General features: G+C 36.6%; 1 protein-coding gene across 1 annotated transcript in view; it reads left to right on the top strand.

Moving 5' to 3' along the window:
- The window catches only part of LOC141277805 (uncharacterized), a 109,177-nt gene that overhangs the window by 18,294 nt on the left and 66,030 nt on the right, over nt 1-24,853 (top strand). The window contains exons 2-3 of the mRNA XM_073799896.1: nt 18,123-18,191; nt 23,327-23,536. Of these exons, the coding sequence (XP_073655997.1) occupies nt 18,123-18,191; nt 23,327-23,536 (279 nt within the window). The remainder of the gene's footprint in view (nt 1-18,122; nt 18,192-23,326; nt 23,537-24,853) is intronic.

Below are 24,853 nucleotides of genomic sequence, written 5' to 3'. Positions count from 1 at the left end.
ATTACCATTCCTTGGAAATAGATGTGGGGGAAGTGAGGGAGCCAATATGAAGATCTTTTCCGTCCTCACCCTGCTTATCTTCAGTAAGTGACATGTGTGTGCCTGCCCCCGAGGAAGAGAAAGGACCTAAAAATTTGCCCAAAGAGTCCTTCTCCACATGAAATGCCCTTTGTATGCCCCAGACACATTTAGACCCTACCTTTCTCTCATAGCCCATTTTAGGAAAATACTGCCTTCTATTCTAAAAATATTTAATTTGCCCCCTCCTTGCCCTAACTCCGTGGTTCAAATTTACTTTCTGCCTCTCTTATGACACGTATTATTGTTATTTACATACACACCAATATATGTGTTTGTCTAGGCTGTGAATACCCAAGTGGTCAGAATCGAGTCTTACTTGTCTTTCTATTTTTAGTAGGATGGATCGAATGAACGCCAAATCTGTCTTTTAAGACTGTAAATGACCTGGAGGCAACATTATTTATCTTTTGTCTTTTTATCCCTCACATCACCCCACATAATTCCTCATACTTAGTAGTCATTATAAATACATATTTGTCGTATGTTGTAAATAAAAATAAGCTTACTCTTGGAGACCCGAATTTTATTATTGAAGTGTTTATGTTATTAAATCATGTGTGAGATGAGGAGGCTTCAAGAATATTCTTATGGATTCTTCTGAAAACTTACCATTTCCACTCCCAGATCCATATGAGAAAAGTTTGCAGGAGCTGGAGTTTAGTATGGGGAAGAGATAAATGAAATCTGATTATTAGTTCTCCTTTATGGATGACATTAGTCATTCTTCATCTTAACTAAGGAAGGTGTATACATTGCCTAAAATATAAACATAGGTTGGATATTATTTATAGATTTGTGTTTCTCAGGGGAGTTACAGAATTTCCTTCATTGACTTTACCTAGTAATAGGACAAAGGACCATGTTCTTAGTGTTCTTGGTGTTGGTGTGTAAGCTCTTTTATTCTCTCTAATTCTGTGGTTTTCACAAATACTATAGTAATGGTGCATAGCATGTGTCTTTTAAAGTTGCTGACATATGTAATGAAATGTTAGATGATAATGTTTCGTGATGTACAGGATAATTATGTGGGACAAAGAACAGCGTGTTAAATATCACCCAGTATTTATTGCTAATGCACATACTTTTTGTATTGCTTAAAGATCTAGCACAAAATACTTAACTTTTTAATGGACTTTCTTAAACAATATATATCTTCTAAAAGGGCTAAGAAAAATTATGTAATTATAGGTAATAAGGAAGAAAACACATAATTACCTAAATAAAGAATTGTAATTGTTTTGAGATCTTGAGATCTTAGGTTCTCTAGGAAATGCCATGAAATATCTGAAGAGCTAGAGTTTTACCTTTAGTGCCTTTTTAAGTTGTTTATTTCTTTGTAACAAATCACCCCAAAGCTTAGCAGCTTAAAACAATGAATATGTATTATTTCACATAGTTTCTGTGGGTCAGGACTTCAGGTGCAGCTTAGCTGGATGATTCTGGCTCAAGGTCATGGGATTGTGGTCAAGATCTTGTTGGGGGCTGCCATTATTTGAAGACTTGATTGAGTCTGGAGGATCCACTTTCAGGGTACCTCAATCACAAGACTAGCTGTTAGGTGCTGGCTGTTTCCAGGAGACCTCAATTCCTTATCATGTGGACCTCTCCATAGGATTGCGTGAGTGTCCTCATGACATGGCAGCTGGCTTCCCCTAGAGCTAGTGTTCTAAGAGAGAGCAAGGTTGGAGCTGCCGTATCTTACATGATAAAGCTACACACTGTCATTTCCCCTCTAGTTTACTAATGACACAGGTCTGCCGTATTCACTGAGTAGGGGACTACTGAAGGGCATGATTACCACCAGATGGAAATCACTGGGGACCATCTGGGACACTGGCTATCAGAGCGTTTTTGTAATAAGATCTGCAAATGGTACTACGAATGTTTTTGCTGAACATTAGAGATAGGTTAGCTGTGTAGTAACTTGCTGAGTTTTATTTTAGTTAAAAATTTTTGAATGATTTTATAATAGAAAACATTAAAGAAAATTAATTGAACTTATTTGATTTAGAACAGTGAAAACTGAAAGAAACCATAACAAATATGTTTTCATCCTTCTTCAGTTTGTGTCTTGAAAGTTCCAGGTTTATAGATTCCTGTTGACTAAGTAAACAAAAGAGGGATATAGGAACTTTCAAAACGAATTGACACAAGCACATATCTTCAGGCGGTTTTATATTAAGACATGAAATGAGAACCGCCATTGTCACTTCCCTCTTCCTCTGCCCTTCCAACCCAAGAACCCAGCTCTTCCCCAGTTTTATTTCCCAATGGCATAATTGGAACTGGTGCATTTTCTTGTATTTATACACTTATCCTCATCTCTCTATATAAACTGAATCCCTATTGAACTTGGAGCCTGTGCATAATAATTATGCTTGATTGAATACATTGCTTTGCATTTTAAAAAACATTGTTTCTAGTCTATTATTTTCAGCTCTCTAACTAGATTGTAAACTTAAAAAAAATTAATTAATTAATTTTTGGCTGGGTTGTGTCTTCACTACTGCGTGCGGGCTTTCTCTAGTTGCGGGGAGCAGGGGCTACTCTTCACTTGTGGTGCGCGGGCTTCTCATTGTGGTGGCTTCTCTTTGTTGCAGAGCACAGGCTCTAGGTGTACAGGCTTCAGTAGTTGTGGCATGTGGGCTCAGTAGTTGTGGCTTGCGGGCTCTAGAGAGCAGGCTCAGCAACTGTGGCGCACGGGCTTAGTTGCTCTGTGGCATGTGGGATCTTCCTGGACTGGGGCTCGAAGCCATGTCCCCTGCATTGGCAGGTGGATTCTTAACTACTGTGCCACCAGGGAAGTCCCTAGACTGTAAACTTCTTGAAGAAAAGCATCTTGCCTCATATTTCTCAGCGATTCCTAGCCTTGATGCTCTGTAGCATATAGCTGTCACATAGCTGGCTGTAACTCACTAAATAGTTGGTGCTTAATTCAAAGGAATGTCATATCTGATACAGCAGATACTATAAGCTAGAAGCAGGCATATTAACTAAAATTTATTTATAGGCTTCTGAAAGGAAAAGCCCAGATTTTGTGTTGTCTTCCCTAGTAAGAATGTCAGGGAGTAAAGGGTAGTGTGTTACTTGACTGTAGGCTTTATCATATTCTGAAGATATTTTATTGATTGCCTCTGTTTTAGATGACCTGGATTAAACAAGCCTTTTATGAATACTTCAATATTTTTTTTCTAAAAACACTATATAATTTTATAGCACCTATCAGAAATGTGATATAAGAAGTGAAAATCCACTTGAAACACTGTATTCTGGAAATATATATTTTTGAACAGGCTTAGGTAATGGACATTATTCTGTTAGGACTTTGTGGAAAAGCTACCGTACATATTTAGTTATAGATAGTGTCTGTAGCAATTTTGATGTTTACATTTATATGGCTGCCATTCTCGTTCAGTTTTTTTAAATCAAATTTTTAGAACTGACAGTTTACTGAATACAGGGGCCAGCCATCCAGAACAATCATATAAAATGTTTAATTAAAAAAAAAGTCAAATGTGGTTAAGAATGAATGCAAAGCAGCTCTGACACATTCTTGTGCCTGTAAGCAGGATTCTACAGGCCAATGCCGGCAGGGTTTTGCCTGCGGGAAGCAAGAGAAAGTCAATGCAAATCAGGGCAGTTTCTCAAGAAAATAACCTGTGTGGACAAGTATTTGCTTAGGGCCATAAAAATGTCTTTTCTTTCCTTCTTTCTGAAACTTGAACTTCATAGTGAGTTATTTAAAGGCCGTGCACCTTGAATAAGTGCTGACGAAACCATAAAAGAGTATGTGGTAGAAATACACTTTGGCTTCTATCTTAGCAGCAAGCGTCACTTGGGGAGAACTGGATTGCTTGAGGAAGAGTAGGGGGAAGTTGCTCTCCCCATCACTTTTTTTTTTTTTTGCGGTACGCGGGCCTCTCACTGTTGTGGCCTCTCCCGTTGTGGAGCACAGGCCCCGGACGCGCAGGCTCACCTGCCATGGCTCACGGGCCCAGCCACTCCGCGGCATGTGGGATCTTCGCGGACCGGGGCACGAACCCGTGTGCCCTGCATCGGCAGGCGGACTCTCAACCACTGCGCCACCAGGGAAGCCCTCCCCATCACTTTTAAAAGATGATTGAAAAAATCCTGGCCCTGCCTAACAGGCCAGCGGAACACTGCTGCTTCTGTTGCTGGTCCATCTGCTGGAAGCAGTTTAGGGGAAAGACCACGGACTCTGTTTGTTTTGAATACTACCCAGCACGCTTTGGGGCTTAAAGCTCTGGTTTCAATGTCTGTGAAATTTGGGCTTCCTTCAGACTTTCCTAATCTTTCAAGTTCCTTCCAGCTCTGACATTTTGGATTCTAAGTTAGACACAACAGTTTGAAACTTCCCTGAGAAACACATGAAAAATGTATCTAGGATTGTGAAGCTGGACTGCTCATGGCTGTATACATTTTCAAATTTTAAAACATTTGTTCAACACTGTGCCAGACCCTGTGAAAGATGCAGAACAATGCTACTCGTTATAGTTTCTGACTCAGTTGGGGAGACAAAATAGAATTAATACATGTTAGGCAAAATACTAATTGCGTTTCTTTAAAGAATTATCTTTGCTTTTATTCTGAGTCCTAAATCCAAGATTTCTGATTCAAGGCAATTTTTATATCTCAGTAAAGTTTTTTAGTTTTCCTCACATTTGTTAAGGCACTGTTTTGGTAGTTTATATTTTTTGTTGCTTTTTGTGACTTTTGTTCCTTTTCTCGTTTTCTAAATTTGGTTTTTGTGAATTGATTTTATGTCTAAATAACACTATTTCTAATACTTTTGAAATAGATTCTTTTGGGGGTTCTAGGCATATAGTCATAGCCTCTTTAAATCACAGTAATTTGGTTAAATTATTCTTATAATCTTATGTTTTATTTATTTCATATCTAGAATTTCCAGTATAATAACAAATGGTGATGGTGACAATAGGCATCCTTATTTTTTTTTATTCCAATGTGAACAGTAATAGCTATTATTACATGTAAGATTTTTTGTTTTCATGTATTATTTATTCCTCACAATAAGCATAAGAGATACGTACTATTATTATCTCCATTTTACGAAACCAAGGCCCAGAGAGATTAAGTAACTTGTTCAAGTCTGCCCTAAAGTGACTGAGTGAAGGTTTGAATTGAAGCAGTTTGACTACAAGTAGCATGTGTACTCAATCATCTTATCACAGTGCCTTCCCATGTGATTCTCACTTGAGACTACCATGGTAGTAACTCTTACCTGATACCTCCACATTCATGTATGTTACTAAATTTATGTTAAAATTTCGATCTAACAGTAACTAAATTGTTATCAATAAATCATTATTTTTTACATTACATGTCTTTTAAAAACGTCAAACGTGAATTTTATTTCTATAAATTTACTATAATACAGACCAAAATAAGTTCTTTTGTTATTGGACAATGTCTTAGAATTATCAAGTATAAATTTTATTGCTATATAAGGAAGTGTTGAAGGAGCAGGGAATATTTTCAGGTGCTCATCAAACCCAATCACTTTTTTTTTCACATTGAGGTGAAATTCACATAACATAAAATTAACCACCTTAAAGTTCACAATTTAGTGGCATCTAGTACATTCACGATGTTGAGCAACTATCACCTCCATCTGGTTCCAAAATGATTTCATCATCCCCAAAGGATATCCCACATGCATCACTCTCCATCTACTGCCCCTCTCCAGCCCCTGGCAACCACAAGTTGGTTTTCTGTCTCAAGGGATTTACCTCTTCTGGATGTTTCATATAAATGGAATCATGCAATATATGACCTCTTGTGTCTGGTGTCTCAATTAACATAATAATTTTGAGGTTCATTTATGTTTTAGCATGTATTAGTACTTCACTTCTTTTTTTTTTTTGCTGAATAATATTCCATTGTCAGTTGATGGGTATTCAGGTTATTTCCACGCTTTGGCAATTGTGAATAGTGTTACTAAGAACACTGATGTACAAATGTTTGTTTGAATACCTGCTTTCAATTCTTTTGGACATTTTTCTAAAAGTGGAAATGCTGGATCGTATGGTAATTCTATGTTTAAGTTTTTGAGTAACCACCAAACTTTTTTATTGTGGTTGTACCCTTTAAGTTCCCACCAGCAATGTATAAGGGTTCTAATTTCTCCACATCCTCACCAACTTTTGTTGTTGTCTGTTTTTTTCTTCCTATTATAGCATCCTATCTGGTGTGAAGTGCTGTTTCATTGTGATTTTTTTTTTTTTTTTTTTGGCTGCACTGCGTAGCATGCAGCATCTTAGTCCCCCAACCAGGGATCAAACCCGCACCTTGCAGAATCTTAACCACTGGCCTGCCAGGGAAGTCCCTGTATTTCACTGTGATTTTGATTTGTGTTTCCCTAATGAATATCTTTTCATATGCTTGTTGGCTGTTTGTATATCTTCTTTGGAGGAATGTCTATTCAAGTCCTTTGCACATTTTTTTTTGACTGTATAAAAATGAAAATTTATTGGCTATTTTCTCTCCTGTGATTTCCTTCTCACTTTCACTAAATAAATCACAGGGTTTTGTAAATCAGAGAGTTAGTGCTTCAACTCCCGGAATATTTTTATTGCATATTAGTGTCAAGATTGTGCCAAAGGAAAGAACACTAGACGGTTTTCTGTTGCATGGTAATATTATAATATTAATGATGAACAAGTGATTCTGAGAGGAAAAGCATACTTGTGTGAGAAATGCTGAAGTCGTTGACACTAAAGAATGATTAGTATTAGGATTAAGGTCAGAGAGAGTGGGGTGGTCAGGAGAGTTACAACGGGTAGGAAGAGGGAGGGAGGGAAATTCTTAAGCTAAATAATCAGGACAGCTCCTTTGATTCCCTCCTTTTGCTTTTCCCCAACTTTAAAATTACTAGTGTTATTGCCAAAGAGTATTATTAACTTCAAAGCTGAGATTGTTTGCCCATTTTTTAATTGGGATTTTTTTTTGTTTTTGTTGAGTTCTAAGAGTTCTTTTTATATTCTGGATACATACCCTTATCAGATAAATGATTTGTAAATAGGTTCTTCTCCCATTCTATAGGGCCTCTCACTTTTGTGGCCTCTCCTGTCACGGAGCACAGGCTCTGGACAGGCAGGCTCAGCGGCCATGGCTCATGGGCCCAGCTGCTCCGTGGCACGTGGGATCTTCCTGGACCGGGGCACTAACCCGTGTCCCCTGCATCAGCAGGAGGACCCTCAACCACTGCGCCATCAGGGAAGCCCTCTTTTCACTTTTTGATGCATGAAAATTTTTGATTTTGATGAAGTCCAAATTTATTTTCTTATGCTTTTGGTGTCATTTCTGAAAATCTATTACTAAATCCAAGGTCATGAAGATTTACCCTTACGTTTTCTTCTAATAATTTTACAGTTCTTACACTTAGGTATTTGATCTATTTTGAGTTAATTTTTGTATAACATGTGAGATGGGGAGCCATGTTGATATCCAGCTGTCCTGGCACTATCTGAAGAGATGATTTATACCCCTTTGAATGATCTTGGGACCCTTGTAAACATTAACAGTTGGATAAGATTATTTCAGGACTTTCAGTCCTATTCCATTGATTTAGATGTCTGTCCTTATGCTAGCACCACAGTTTTTAATTACCATAGCTTGATAGTAAGTTTTGAAATAGGGAAGTGTGAGTGCACCAACTTTATTTTTCTTTTTCAAGATTGTTTTGCCAATTCAGGGTCCTTTTCAATTCAATTTGAATTTTTGGATCAGCTTTTCTATTTCTGCAAAAACAGGCCTTTAGGATTTTGTTACAGATTGCATTGAATCTGTAGATTGCTATGGGGAATCTTGCCATCTTAATATTAAGTCTTCCCATCCATGAACCTGTGATGTCTTTTCTTTTATTTAGGTCTTCTTTAATTTCTTTCAGCAATGTTTTATAGAAGTCTTGTGTCTACTTGGTTAAATTTATTCCTAAGTATTTTATTCTCATCGACGCTATTGTAAATGGAAAGTTTTCTTAATTTCATTTTTAGATTGTTCATTGTTAGTGTATAGAAATTTAATACTTTAAAATATTTTTATATTGTACCTGCAACTTTAATGAATTTATTTATTAGCTCTAATAGTTTTTTGGTACTATTTATGGTTTTCTATATATAAGATCATATCATCTGTGAATAAAGATAATTTTACTTCTTCTTGTGCAATTTGGATGCCTTTTATTTCTTTTTCTTGCCTAATTCCTTCAACTAGAGTTTCCAGTACTATGTTGAATAGAAGTGGTGAAATTGAGCATCATTGTTCCTGATATTAGGGGGAAAACTTTCAGTCTTTTACCATTGAGTATAATGTTAGCTCTCGGTTTTTCATAAATATCCTTTGTCAAGTTGAGGAAGTTCCATTCTATTCCCAGTTTTTTGAGTGTTTTTTGTTTTTGTCCTAACCACAAAAGGGTTTTGGACTTTGTCAGATCCTTTTTCTGTAACAATTGAGGTGATCATGTTTTTTTTTTTTTTCCCCTTCATTCTATTAATGGGGTGTATTACATTGATTGCTTTTTATGTTGACCCATTCTTGCACACTTGGGATATACCCCACTTGGTCATGTCTTATGATCATTAAAATTTGCTGCTGGTTCAGTTTGCCAGTAATTTGTTGAGGATTTTTGCATCTATATTCATAAGAAAAATTGTCTATAGTTTTCTTGTAATGTCTCTATCTGGCTTTGGTATCAGAGTTATGCTGGCCTCACAGAATGAGTCAGGAAGTGTTTCCTCTTCTTCTATTTTTTGAAAAGTTTGAGAAAGGTTGTTTGGTAGAATTCACCAGTGAAACCATCTGGTCCTGGACTTTAATTTGTTGGAAGGTTTTTATTTTTTTATTTTATTTATTTATTTTTTTGCGGTACGTGGGCCTCTCACTGTTGCGGCCTCTCCTGTTGCGGAGCACAGGCTCCAGACACGCAGGCTCAGCAGCCATGGCTCACGGGCCTAGCTGCTCCGCGGCACATGGGATCTTCCCGGACCGGGGCACGAACCTGTGTCCCCTGCATCGGCAGGTGGACTCTCAACCACTGCGCCACCAGGGAAGCCCTGTTGGAAGGTTTTTGATTACTGATTCAATCTCTTGCTATAGGTCTGATCAAATTTTCTGCTTTCTCTTAGGTCGGTTTTAGTAGTTTTCTTGTATTTTAAAATGTAATTCTTGACATTTACACTCAGTTTTGTTAGCCATTTAAAACTTTAGACTATTATTTATGTTTAAAGTTTCATTGCATACCACTTTTACTCATCTATTTTTATACTTTAACTTTTTATTTTGGAGCACTTAATTGCATCTTCAAATAATTTTTCTAGAAGGTTATTTCATGTATGGTGGGTTTTCTGAGCTGAGTATATCTGTGATCCCCACTGCAAAGGAGACATGCAGAGTTCTGAGCCAAAAGGAGAGGATGTCTCTGTTCTCTCTTGTGTAGGCTCATTGTCAAGGAGTTCTTTGTGTGTCTCTTAGGTTCATGGAATCACCTGTGAAGTGTTCCTTTAGCTTCTGTCTGTAGAAGCTTCTAAGGACCAGGCACCAGTGTCTGAGACAGATTCCACTGTTTTCCTAATCATCCAACCTTCCCACTGTTGTCTGCCTTAAACCCTCTCTGCATTTCCTGCCCAAATTGACCATTAGGAACTCTGCCGACAGGTCAGCATTTGCTTCCAGAATCTGTCAGAATATCTTTTTCTGGGCACAAACTTACACATCTGCTACATTTCTAATTAAATATTTTATAGCATATGTTTAGGTGTGCTTTTATTTTCACTGATTTTTTTTCCCTGGAACATGACAACACAAACCCTTTTAACTTACCTATACCTTTTTAAAAAATCAGTTAAATCATTTTGTATCCAGCTACTCATTTTTGCTTTTATTTACTTTTACATTAAAAAAACATCATTTATCCTCACATTGTCTCTTCATTTTCTCTGATTTTATTACTATCTTCCCATTGCTTCCACCTCCATCCCCCCATCGCCCTTTGGTCATTTTCCTCTATATTTTGGAAGACCTTATAATTTGTCCTCTACCATCTGATTTGATTTTTTTCATTAATATATTTTAAAATCTGCTTTTTAAGATGTGTTTAAATATTTTAATACTATTATTGCATTTTATTTTTCTTCAAACCTTCTTAGTTGATTCAGTTTGTTTCATTTTTATCTTGCAGGTTTCAACTCAGTATCTTTACTCTGCATGAATTTCTATATTTTTTGGCAGAATTCATATCTTCTTGCATCTTTTGAGCACATTACACAATTTAAAAAAAATTATTCCTTTGGTATTTTAGAGTGTTGTCTCTTTTCCCTTATCCTGCAATGGTTTTCCATAGGCCTTAAGTTGCCTTTTTCTCTTTATTCATGAAATGAATATGTTCTTTAAATCTAGAAGTTTATTCTAATATAAAATAAAAAAATTTAAAAAATCATTAAAATTATATGACCTTAAAAAAAAAGTCTAGAAGTTTATGAACTGAATGCATTTGTGGGCTTCTTTTACCCTGCACTGTTTTCCAGAGCCCTATCTATGGAGTAGGTTGACTTGCCAAGCTCTGAGTCTCACTTCCTGGTTCTAGTAAGCTTTCACTATGGAATCTCTATTTCACTGTAGTGTAATCTTCTTCAGTACCCATGGTATGGTTTTCTAAAATGTTGAACTAATGAAAAGTGTGAAAAGCTGTAGGTTTCTTTTTGTACTGTTTTTATCCCCTATTTATTTTACTTTATATATATATATATATATATATATATATATATATATATATTTATTTATTTATTTATTTTTTTTTGTGGTACGCGGGCCTCTCACTGTTGTGGCCTCTCCCATTGCAGAGCACAGGCTCCGGACATGCAGGCTCAGCAACCATGGCTCACGGGCCCAGCCGCTCCGCGGCATGTGGGATCTTCCCGGACCGGGGCACGAACCCGTGTCCCCTGCATTGGCAGGCGGACTCTCAACCACTGTGCCACCAGGGAAGCCCCTACTTTATATTTTTAACTTATTTTCTTAATGGTTACCTTTGAAATTATAATTAACATCCCAACATAATAATCTGATTCAGGTTTATACAACTTAATTTCAATAATATAAAAAATTTGCTCCTGTATAGCTCTGTTCCCCACTCTTTGTGATGCTGTTGTCATGTAAATTATATTTTTAATGCAATATGTGTCCATCAACACATATTTATAATTATTGTTTTATTCATTTTTCTTTTAAATCAGATAGGAGGAGAGAAAAGTTACAAACAAAAATTTTATTTGTGTTGTCTTATAGATTTACCTATTTACTTTTACCAGTGCTCTTTATTTTTCATGTGTATTTGAGTTATTGTCTAGTGTCTTTTCATTTCAGCCTGAAGACTCACTTTAGTGTTTCTTGTAGGGCGATTATATTATTGACAAACTCTCTTAGTTTTGTTTATTTGGGAATATCTTCATTCCTCCTTCATTTTTGAAGGATAGTTTTGTTGGATTTAGAATTCTTGGTTGACTTTTTTTTTCTTTTAGCACTCTGAATATGTCATCCCACTGCCTTTTAACCACCATGGTTTCTGATGAGAAATCAGTTGTTGATCTTACTGAGGATTCCTTATAGGTGTTGAGTTGCTTTTCTCTTGCTGCTTTCAAGATTTTCTCTTTGTTTTTGAATAGTTTGACAGTTTGGTTATGGTGTGTTTAGCTTCTTTGATATGTAGATGATTTCACAAGGGAAATTTTCTGCCATTATTTCTTCCAATATCCTTTCTGCCTTCCCCTCTTCTTTTGGAACTCCCATTTTGCTTGATGGTGACCCACAGGTCTCTAGGGCTCTGTTCAGTTTTCTTCATTACTTTTTCTTTTTCTTTTTTTTCCTCAGACTGAATAACCTCAACTGACCTATTTTCATGTTCACCAATTTTTCTTCTCAGTCTGCTCAAATTTCTACTGAGCACCTCTATTGAATTTTTCATTTCAGTTAGTGAGCTTTTCAGAATTTCTATTTGGTTCATTTTTATAACTTCTATTTCTTTATTGATATTGTCTGTTTGATGAGACATTATTGTCATACTTGCCTTCAGTTGTTTAGACATGGTGATTTAAAGTCTTTGTCCAACATCTGCGCTTCCCCAAGGATGGTTCTTTTGATTGTCTTGTTTCCTGTGTTGAGCCATACTTTCTTTGTTCTTTGCATATCTCATATTTTTTGTTATAAATCGGTCATTTAAAATAATATAATGTGATAATTGTGGAAATAAGGTCCTCCTTCTCCCCCACCAGGGTTTGTTGTTGTTTTGCTGTTGTAGTTCTTATTGTTATCATTTAAAAAATTTTAGTGGCTTTCTTGAACTAATTTTGTAAAGTCTGTATTTTTAGTCATGTATGGCCACTGAAGTCTCTGCTTGCTAAGCTTAGTGATCAGGTGATGACTGAATATAGATTTCCTTGAATGCCTGGAACCAATGTCTTTCAGTTTTTGCTAAGGGGCTCTTTTGTGTGTTGGGACACACCTTCAGTGCCCAGGTAGGCAGTTTAGAACTCTGCACTAGCCCTCACTTCCAGCTTAGCTAGAGCCTCAAGGTCAGTCAGATGTGAAAACTTAGGGCTTCTAGGTCTTTTCTGAGCATGTGCACAGCCCTTGGTATGTACTTCAGTGCAGTGTAAGCGCCTGACAATTAGCTTTTTTGGTTTTAATGTAATTGTCTAACATTAAACTTTTGATTTCTGAGGCATCCAATTCAAAGACATCCATCTTGAATAAACACATTGCCAGCTACACAACTAGATTAAGAGCCAGACCACCTCACCCATGAAGTTCCCCCTTTTGGAAATCTCTGGTTGATCTAGATAACTGACTGCTTGACTGAACACTTCGATTCCCACCCTTATGTTTTAAATTCATCAATAGCGAGTGAACCTGTAAAACCCTGGGCACCCCACCCTTTATACTAATAAAGTCAGAACCCCAGGTCCATTCTCCCTCCACCCCCTTCTCTCTATCTGCCTGTGATCTCACTGTGTGGCCCCAGGTATGCTGTGTATCTTTCAGGACTCATAAATAATAAGCCTGACTTTTCAAAGTTCCCAGATGGTTTTGCTGAGGTATACCTTGCAATCATAATGGTGCCTCCAGTCAGAGGAATGTCTGTGGGGCCTTGACACAAATAGTATGAGCCCAGTTGAGTGCTCACAAGCATTTCTAGGTGATAGCATCACTACTGATAGGCTGAGACTGACTCAGAACAATCAAACTACACATTTATATGGCCTAGTCACTCAAACATTTATTTTATTGTTATCTTTCTTTTTCAAGGCTACAGCTGAGCTGGACAGAAGAGTATGGGAATAGAAAGTTACAACAGTAAAAAACTAATTGTTCTTACTGAGATTCATTAGTCTTTGATGAACAAGTGCTCCTTAGGTTACTATAAGTCTTTCAACAATAAATTATGAGGCACAGAGATAAACAAGAAAATATGGCCCAGACACAGAAAAAAATTAATAAAAACTGTCGTTGAAGAAGGACATTGGACTTATTAGACAAATACTTTAAATTTTCATATACTTTTGTCTTCATACTTATTTTATTGGGTAGTTTGGAGAGGCTATTTTTGGCCATTTTGATGCCCATTTAACCTGGCCTTTTGTGCTCAACACAATGATTTTGAGATTCATTCATTTCATTGCTTATATTAATAGCTAACTTTTATTTTGAGAAAGGGATCTTAACTGGTTATTGCTGGTATGAAATTTCATTTGTTGAATTTGTTAGATGTGCCTTTTACCTCTACTCTGGTCTGATAGTTTTTCAATTGATTTTCTTTTTTCCACCAAATATATGGTCTAATTAATATATTTCTAGTTACTTTTAACTCAGAAATAGGTTGAATTTTATTGATGATTTTTGTAAGCAATTATTGAAAGGATCATATGAATTTCCATGTTAATCTGTTAATCTCATAAATTGGCAATGAGTTATCCATCCATTCTGGGGAAAAATTTCCTTTGTCAAGATGCATTGTTTCTAAATATGCTGATTAGTTAGATTTGCAAATATTTTAATTGGGGATTTTTGCATTTATGTTTACAAGTGATGTAAGCTGTAGGTTTCTTTATTAAGATGTTTTTATCCATTTTTGACATTTTTATGTTACCTACATTAATATGTGGAGAAATATCTTTTTTTAATCATGATATATTTCAATTGTAGAACACATACTCTTCACTCAGATTTTTCAAAATTTATTTCTTTTTTTTACCATATTCACTTCAGATTGTTTAAATAAATAGAAAATTACAAGTAAAGTAGAGGCCCCCTTCCTTTGTACCTCTTTCCAGTAATTCTCTTCCACCTCAGATGTGAACAATATCCTGAATTTGGTGTTCATTGTTGTCATGTTTTTATACTTTAATGATGTATTTATAAAGCTAAAAGGTGGTGAAGAATTTTTTGTAGGATTTCACATTTAAAATTAGCTGTTTAGTTTTTATATTTGTAAAAAGTGTAGTCTCTGGAGCCAGATAGTCTTTGTTTGAAATATCTAACTATACTAGTGAATTTTTCTGCTTCTGTTTTCAGTTCTTTTAGTTTTTGTTTTATGCCCTTTGTAGCTTTGTCATCAGTGCATACTATATGTCTTCTGAGGCACTTGACTCTTTTTTTTTATTATGCAGTGAGCCGATTTTTCCTTCTAATACTTCATGTTTTGGAGTCTGCCTTGTCTGATGTTAATATAGCCATGCCAGTTTTCTTATGCTAGTGTTTGCATGTTATATTTTCCTTCATCCTTTTACTTTTAACCTATTTGTGTCTTTATACTTAAAGTAGGTTTCCCATAGCAATCATATAGTAGGATCTTGTTTTTTTCTGCAGTGTGACAATCTTTGTCTTTTAATTGGAGTGGTTAGCACCATTTACATGCAAGTATTGATATGGTTGGGTTTGTATTTATATCTTGCTATTTGCTTTCTATTTGTCACATTTGTTCTTTGCCCCCTTTTTCCTCTCTACCTGCCTTCTTTTGATTAATTTTTAGCATTTCATACTATTTCATACTGTTAGCTTATTTACCTTTTTGTTTTATTGTTTTAGTGAGTGCTATGGGGTTTACAATATGCATATTTTAACTTATCCCAGTAAATCATATATAGTATAAGAAACTTATAGCCGTATACTTCTTTTTCCCTTCTTCTGTTATTGTGATCTCATTTGTGTATACTTCATATCTATACAAGTTATAAATCTCAAAATACATCATTTTTAATTTAAACAGTCTGTTATATTTTCAAAAACTTCAAAAAGGGAAAAAGTCTTTTTTATTTACCCACTTTTAAAATCATTTTATCATTTATTTTCATTGTGTGCATTCAAGTTTTACTCCTTCTGCTTGAAGAATTTCCTTTAACATTTTTTGTAGGCCAAGTTTGATGGCAATAAATTTTTCACCTCGTGTTTGCTACAAAAGTATTTCACCTTCAGTTTTAAAAGATATTTTTTCTGGATATGGTATTCTATGTGGACAGTTGTTTTCTTTCAGTACAGGTACTCTAAATATGTTGCTTTATTGTCTTCTGTCTTGCACTGTTCTGACACGAAACCTGCAGTATTAATTTGTGGTAATTAGTTGCCAGTAATTCTTTATGTCTTTGTACTTATTGTTTCTCTGGATGCTACTAAGACTTTTTCCTGTATTACTGTTGTTTTTTCTTTTCATTTTGATTATAATGTGCTTGATGCAGTGTTCTTTGTGTGTTTTTGCTTGTGGTTCATGGAGCTTTTTGCACCAGGGGTTTATAGTTGTTATCAAATTTAGAAAAATGTTGGCTATTTTTTGTACAAATATTTTCTGCTCTCTTCACACCCTCCTTTCTGTGACTCTAATTCAATATATGTCAGTTTGACTGTTAATTTTGTTTCAATTTTTATTTCTCTAGGTGATTTATTTTGTATGGTTTCTATTGCTATGTCTTTAAATGATCTTTTCTTCTGCAGTGTTTTCTCTGATATTTATGCCACTCAGTGAAATTTTTATTTCAGATAGTGGACATTTTATCTGGACATTCCATTTGATTCTGTTTTTTATCTTACATTTGCTCCTCATTATGTTTACATCTTTGAAATTTATAATATTTATGTTAGAAGTTTCAAGATCCTTATTTCTTAATTCCAATGTCTCTGCTATTTCTGGGTCCTTTTCTGTTTTTTTCTTCTGGTTATGTGTTACATACTCATGCCTCTTCATATGACTGGTAACTTTGATTAGGTGCTGAACATTGTGAATTTTACATTGTAGAGTACTGGATTTTGTTGTCTTCCTTTACAAAGGGTCAGTTTGTTCTGTTAGGCAGTTAAGCTACTTGAAGATCAGCTTGATCTTTTTAAGTATTATTTTAAAGTATTGTCAATGTCCAGAGAAGCTATTACTCTAGGACTAATGTATGATCCATCTGAGGTTTGTAATGAATGTATTGGGTTGGCCAAAAAGTTCATTCGGTTTTTTCCATAAGATCTTATGGAAAAACTCAAACAAACTTTTTGGCCAACCCAATACCATGTATTAAGAATGTCTGGTGGGAGATCTAATGACTCCTAGCACTGTGTGAGCTCTGGGAATCGTGGCTTCAGCTCTTTGGTAATTGCTTCTTTTCCCCCGGCAGTTTTTCTTTGTCTGACCTCATGGGTTTCACCATTGTACAAGCAGATTGGTGTTCAGCCAAAGACTCAAGGATTCTATGCAGATTTCTGGAGCTCTGTCTCTATGCAGCTCCCTCCTCCCCATAATGTGCCCTACAAATTCTACCCTCTTTGTCTTTTCCTTACTCTAATTTCTGTCTCTTTAACTCAGTGAGATACCTGTGCTCTGTGTGATTTCTCTCTCCTTGTGCTGTGGTCTGGAAACTGTGTAAGGCAGAAATCTGGGGTGATTTAGCTCTTAGCCTTTTTTGTTTCCATTCTCTTAGTCATTATAGTCTTGCACTGCCTGTTGTCCAACCCTAAAAGAGTTTTCCTTATATTTTGTCTAGTTTTATAGTTATTTTTGACAAGTGAGCAGAAGTAGAAGCTAGTAACCTCAGTTGAACCTTTTTATTAAGCAAAGTTAGAAAAGCAGTATTTTAAAGTACAAGGAATGCTTATATTTTGCTACTGACATTACTAAAAGGCTAGAGGAGAAAGGGACCTTGAAAAGTCATGAGCATCCATTTTAAGGATGATAAAACTGAGGTAAAGGGAAGCAAGATAACTTGCCTGTTGCTGTCTGGTCTGTGACATTACAATTTGGGCAGGAGCTGGGTCTCTCTATTCCTATTCATTGTTGGACACTGTAGTGCACTATCTTTTTACCACTGCAACTGAGTTGAGGATATATCATAGCAATTAGCATTAGTAATGATAAAAATGACACTAACAGTTCTACCCATTAACATTTTTTAAAAATATTTATTTATTTGGGTGCGCCGGGTCTAGTTGTGGCATGCAGTTTCTTGCCGCGTGCGGGATCTTCCTTTTGGCGTGTGGCAGCTTTAGTTGTGGCACGTGGGCTCCTTTAGTTGTGGCATGCAGGCTGTTAGTTGTGGCATGTGCGATCTAGTTCCCTGACCAGGGATCGAACCCAGGCCCCCTGCACTGGGAGCATGGAGTCTTAACCACTGGACCACCAGGGAAGTCCCCTCCATTAACATTTAAAGTATATTTATATTCCTTCTCGCTCTTGGTTAGATTAAATTTTACTTTAGATTTTATCTTTCTTGCGCAGCCATTTAAAAGCAGTATTTTATGGTATCTGATTTAATATTACCTAATTGTCTTATTAAATCTGATGATATAGCTATAGAGCCCAGTAATTTAAAAAGCCTTAAAATTGGAACAATAGGCACAATATTTTTATTGTATCTTTTGTTCTATATTTCTCATTTACTGCATCATATTGACTAGCATTTTACTGCATTGAAGAATATGTCTCAGTGATTTTTAAAATTGACATTATTTTAATTGTTTTCTTTTTCTCCTTCAAGGATATTTCTTTAATGGGAAAAGTGTGCTGGCCAAAAACACCGCAAGTGCAAGCAGAGCAAGGACTGCAGGTAAGTATTAAGGAACCTCAAATGGTAAAGTCTTTAATAAAAAATCCTCCTTGCCTATATTGAAGTAATAGTCTGCTTCTGTTGCTTGAATGTTTATCTAGAGAGTTAAAAAGATTCTCCTCTGACTTATTTTAGAGGCGTGTTTAACTGTAAGCACATCTAACCTAATACCACATTGAGAGTCTTGGCTATTATGGCTCACCAGTGCTGCCTATCATAGACCTTCGGAGCTAGGGCCCCAAACTCATTTCAGAAGGAAAAGATTTTAACAATTCTTCTCGTCTAAAGACATTTAGATCTAGAAGGTAGCTGGAGAATTAATTAAAAATTATTAGCTTCTAAGAAAGCATCACCTTATTCTTTATTTACCTAGAAGAATTGTGAAAAGCATTGACAAGGGGCATATTTTGTAGAGAGATGTGGACACTTGGTGACAGAAGTTTGTTTCAGAAATAGAACTTCCTTTTCATCCATCATTGGCAAAATACTTATGGGATTCAAAGCAATCTGGAACACATTCCTTGTGAATGGGAAGTGCCTCCCTGTGCGTAGAAATCCACATTTACATAAAACAAATGATGGCACGATGATCCGTCTTTTACAAAGGATTTGTAAAATGGTATCATTAAATAACAAGCTCCTTTATTTCCTGAAAATATGATTCCACACACATAAAAATTCAGATCACAATTCAGTTTTAGGATAATATATCATGTTTAGAAAATGTATTGAATCTTTTCTTTTCACAAAAATCATGGATCCTGTAATGTTAGAGTTGCTACAAATGGTTGACTACTAGAGTTTGAGATGCTTCTGGGTTGAGATCATGTATTTTTCTCCTCTGTATTCTCATCATCTGTCTCAAGACCCAGGATATATGGTACAACATGTGGATAAATCAATTTTGAAGCCTTACCACATATGCTATGGGTTTAAAACTGATATCTAGGGTAGCTGCCTCTAGGTGACACCATTTACAAGTAGATATCAAAGCCTCTGAACTGTAAGTTTCTAATAGGTATAGTAAACTGATAATACAAGATCAGTTAGGTTCAGAAAAATAGAAATCTTCATTACTAGGATAAACTTGACTTAATACCATTCACTGAATATTCATATGAAGTATTAAGAAAAGATTATTCCATTTTGAAGGAAACTATGAAAAGGCCAATTATCAGGTACCTAGCTTATACATCATCTTGATTATTTAGAATAAACATTTAAGCCAAAATATTAATTGCTTTGTAATTCTGTAGGAACCATACCCTCAGCTTTGACATTTACAAGCAATTACTGGACCTCTTCTGGTCACTGGCTTTTTAAGAGGAAGCTTCCCACTTCTGTACATGTATAATACTTTTTAAGCTGATACCTGGCCATGGTAAAAAAGCTCCTCTGTGGTATCTTTAATTCCAAACACATGTTTTGGGTACCTGCTCTGTGCCAGAGAACAGAACTCTACCTGTTCATCGTACCTATCCCTTAGATGCTTCCTGGACTGAGATTTGTCTGTGCAGCACTGGCCAGCAAGCACCCATCTGGAGAGGGCCTGCTCTTTCTAAGTGGTACCAGGCACCCTACCGTTACAGCATGGCAGCCTCAGCTGTGAGCATCTCAGTGCCACAGGCCAGAGTGCTCTTAGTTCTTTGATGTCATTTATTTTCTTTTAAAAAAGAACATTCTTAATGCAATATCTTTCCAAGTACCCACCATTTTAAATCTAATTGTTTTTGAATCACCATGGAGAATGATTTCCTCTCACACTTACCAAAAAAATCAAGGAATTCATTCATTCCTTTTCCTGTGATGTGGTGAGCATTGTTTTAGACATGGTTGATACAAAGATAGAAAATACAGCTCTTGCACTTGAGGAACTCATTGTATAGAGTAGACCAGTATATAAAGAAACAAAGTACAATACTGTTTAATAAATATTCTAAATAGAGACTAATTACATAGTAGAGAAAAAATGTATATAATTTCCTTTCATTCATTCACAAATAATTGCACAAGTTCTACAATGTTCTAAGTGCTTGAGGTATAAAAGACAGGTGAGACACAATTTCTTTCTTAAGAAATTCTCAAACTTGAAGGTTTTGAAGTACTCAAAATTTTTGGTCTCAGGATGGCTTTAAACCCTTAAAAAATATTTTAAGGACCCAAAGGAGTTTTTGTTTGTGTGGATTCAATCAACCAATATTTACCATACTAGAAACTGAAACTGAGAAAAACAGAAATTATTTATTCATTCATTTAAAATAATAACCAGCCTGTTACGCATTAACATAAAACATATTTTTAGGAAAAGATAATGTGCAAAACAAAACAATTCAGTGAGAAGAGTAGGATTGTCTCACACTTTTTGCAAATGTCTTTAATATCTGGTTTAATAGAGAGCTAGATTCTCATATCTGCTTTTGCATTCAATCTGTTGTATGTGTTCTTTTGGTTGAAGTATATTAAGTAAGTCTAGTCTGATACAGATTAGAAGGGACTCATTTTAATAACCTTTTTCTTACATAGTTACGGATGGTCGTCTTTGTTAATACACCAAAACTCCACAAGTGATAGTTTCTTAAAGATTAGTTGCAGTGGAGAATCTGAAACCAGATAAATGAACTTATTGTGTATCATTACTTTAAAATTAATTGATCTACCTTGCTCCTTGAACAGACCTTTAACTCCCTGCGTGATTTTGTACCTCATGTGTTAATTACTTGAAAAGTATTGACTCACTGTTTTACTCCTCAGTACTTTTTCATCATCAATGTAAATGTCAACACAGTGAAAAAGGAATTAATATTGTTATGAAAATAGTTCTGACATTGTAGATTCCCTGAAAGGGCCTAAACTGTCAGGAGTCTGTGGAGCACATTTTGAGAACCAGTAGTCTACTGTGTGGGCTAAAAAAAGGGTAAGAGAGTACAATTTGGATTCAGGTTGTTTAGGTTCAAACACTGTCCTGCTACTTAGTCTCAGTATGACCTTGGGCAGGTTACTTAACTAAGCCTCAGTTTCTTCATCCATAAAATGGGATTACAAAGAGTTCCTCTACTTCATGGAGTAGTGGTGAAGATTAAAATTAAATGAGATAATGCTCATATATGTTGACAATTACAGTGATGATTACTTAGACGAATGTAATATAGTGTGATATATGCTAAAATAGAGCAGGCCACAGGGTAGTGATAAGATCACTAATGGCTTTCTGGGTAGGCAAGGCTGGCAGAGTTCTGAGAGGGTCAGTTGAAGCTGGAGGATTACCCTTTCCCTCTCAAGTTTTTGAAGGGTGGAACCTTCATCTATTCAGTCTCCCCGGCTAGACCCTGGTAGAGTGTGTTGAGGAAGCCAGGAGCAGACGGGGTCAAAAGAAAGGGAGTGATGAACAGTTCCAAAAGCTATGGAACATAAAATGAATGAGTTTGTCATAGGTAGACAATATAGGCTCATAACACATGTTACCCTTGTGTAGCTATTCTGCCATTTTATGGAAGGACTTTTTTTAACCCCCTTTTTACCAATGAGGAAAATGAGACTAAAAAGGGTTTAAAGTAACTTGACCAAGATTACACATCTATTGATAAGACGCATCCAGGATTTGTATTAAGTCCTGTCTAGTTACAAAGCTCTTACTCTTTCCCCAGCACCATTGAGTAGCTTTATAAAAACACGAGCTCTAGATTAAAGTTATGTTTTACAAAAGTATATTTCTTGGTTTAGCCATGCTTTCCTACATAAGAAAGAAACTTAAATAGTATTTGGAACTACTATATGCCATCTTTACCCTTTATTTTACTTATTAGCAAATGAGTGTGCCAGAGAGCAAAGTGATACAATTGCATTTTCAAGTCATTCTATAAAATTCAGATTCTATGTAAATCAGACTGGTTTTCTCATCTCTTAATTTGAGGCAGTGCTCATAATCCCAAATAATCTTGGTTTAAAATTGGGTACTACCCAAAATATGTCTATAAAGATACTTTCTTAAAGGCTTGGTGAGATGCACATTAAGTCAGTGAGGCCTTTTTTTTTTTTTTTTTGCGGTATGTGGGCCTCTCACTCTTGTGAGATGCTCCTCTCCCATTGCTGAGCACAGGCTCCGGATGCGCAGGCTCAGCGGCCATGGCTCACGGGCCCAGCCGCTCCGCGGCATGTGGGATCTTCCCGGACCGGGGCACGAACCCGTGTCCCCTGCATCGGCAGGCGGACTGTCAACCACTGTGCCACCAGGGAAGCCCGTCAGTGAGACCTTTTTAAGAAACACAAAACAGGTGTAGGAGTGATATTTTGTGAGAATTTTTCATTAGGGCTTGGCACAGAGCTGGGGTGTCTGGGTGGTCTTCTTGGGGCCTCTGTGTCAGCTCTTCTCTGAGGGACTGAAGTCATGCTTCTGGAAGAGCATTTGGCTAGCAGGCATCTCATTGCTTAGGACCAAAGAACCTCAGGTTGGGCAGAGGTCATATATTTCAGTGGGCCTTGATTCTGTGTGAGTGTGGGTGAGAATCAGGGTAAGATTGGAGTCTTGTTATTTCCTTAGAGTTGTTGCATAATACAGGGGGGTAGCAGTATTTTCTGAGACAAGGGCCAAGGAAAATAATTTGCCATGCTTCATATTTTTCTTAAGTCAATTTGAGTTTCTTTTTCTAAATCTTCACTTACTACCTCTGCTTAATTTCAGTCACGCATTTTTTTTTTAATTTTTTTTTATTGTTTTTTTTTAAGATGTTGGGGGTAGGAGTTTATTAATTAATTAATTTATTTTTGCTGTGTTGGGTCTTCATTTCTGTGTGAGGGCTTTCTCTAGTTGTGGCGAGCAGGGGCCACTCTTCATTGCGGTGCGTGGGCCTCTCACTATCGCAGCCTCTTCTGTTGCAGAGCACAGGCTCCAGACGCGCAGGCTCAGTAGTTGTGGCTCACGGGCTTAGCAGCTCCGCGGCATGTGGGATCCTCCCAGACCAGGGCTCGAACCTGCGTCCCCTGCATTAGCAGGCAGATTCTCAACCACTGCGCCACCAGGGAAGCCCCAGTCACGCATTTTCATAGTCATTTGTTGTCAGAGAGAAAACATTGCATAACTTAAAACTTTGGAAGGACCAATAAAAAGAGCGTATTTGTACATTTACATTTCCCAACAGAATGTGCTTGAGAAGCTTCCTGAAGCTGTATCAAGTACTTTCCAGATTGAACAAGAGGACGTATCGGAACGGGGAGTCTCAGATGCAGAAAGCATATTATTTAAGCCTCAGGAAACTTTGGAAGTTCAGTCAGCAGATGAATCAAGTACACCTTTGGAAGGTGAACAGCCCACTGGTGATTCAAAGACAACCAAGCGGCTGTCTTTAAAGGTAAAACACTACTTATGTTGGAAATAGAGTTATGAGAGATGAGGATGTGTAGGTGTGAAGATATGGTCCAGAAAGGGCCAAGGCCTGTGGGAGGGTTCACCCTGAAAAAAGGGCCTTATATGTGAAAGCTGCTCATTTGGGAAAAGGGGACTTCTGTTTTCTCAGAGCTTTTAGTCTCAAACCTAATTGCAACTCCGGGGAGAGAATAAAGATTTTTAAGGAGTGAGGGAACCTCAGGGCTTTCAGAAATTGACCAAGACTCTTCCTGTTACCATCTTGAGAGAGTCAGGAACCTGTAGTGCAGGGACCTGGACTGGGTGAACTTTGTAGCCTTTGCCCCATTTAGGTTTATCCTACTCCCTGAGTTTTTTCCTACTGTGAGAATTTTATTTTATTTATAATTTTATTCCACTTTATTTATGCATAATTTTCATAATTTTACCATATTTGTATATTGCCTTACTATTATTTACTTAGTACATTTCTTTAATTTGAGTCACTTTTTGACTTGAATAAATGAGTTTATTTAAAAATAGATACATTATTATTAGGATTTTTTAAAAAGCCACTTTTTCCTGAACCACAGCTTACTATCTTGGTATTATCTCCAGCAGCCTATTCTGACAGATTTAGATGGATACCCCTTCTTGCATAAACAACTTTTCTAGTCAGTCCCTCTCCTTCTGGGTTTCCCTCTCCCCACCAACGACCATGATCCTACTACTGTGCTTCGCCCAAGTGAACTAGCCATTAACAGTTCTTCAACTTTTGCCCCAAAATCCCAACCTTAGATTTATCCCTGAAACCTTAGATTTATCCCTGACCTTATTGTTTTCTTGCCTCTCACAAAATAATCAGCCTCCAAGGCCTAGATTCCTCCTAAATATTATTGCTTATAATTTTTTTCTTCATTTTACAGTTGACCTTATGTCTGGATTAGTACAGTTGCCTCCTGGTTTTTATTCATTTCTCAAGTCCTACTTTCTTAGGTTCATCCTGCATGACACTAGCATACGGATCTTCCTGCAATAATAGATCATAAGGAAGATCCACAAGTAACAGGTGACACCACTGCTGTCGGGGGAAGGGACTTATGCTGTGATTGGTGAATGACTTCATCAGAAGTCATGCTGTCTTCCTAAAGCTCACATTTGGGGTGTGAAGTGAAGCTTGCCAAGGCTGAGTAACCCCACTCATTGCTAACTACTGCAGGTGCAGCCTGTGTGTTAGGCTGATACCTTCTAGGTGTGGAGAACTTAGAAGGCATCTTTTAAAGCAATGGCATCTTGAAAGAGTGTTAGGTTTGTGGGTACAGGT

Source organism: Tursiops truncatus, chromosome 2, assembly GCF_011762595.2.
Source record: "Tursiops truncatus isolate mTurTru1 chromosome 2, mTurTru1.mat.Y, whole genome shotgun sequence".
Classification (NCBI taxonomy): Eukaryota; Metazoa; Chordata; class Mammalia; order Artiodactyla; family Delphinidae; genus Tursiops; species Tursiops truncatus.
Note: the sequence above shows the minus strand (reverse complement) of the source record. Positions and strands in the feature narration are given on the sequence as shown.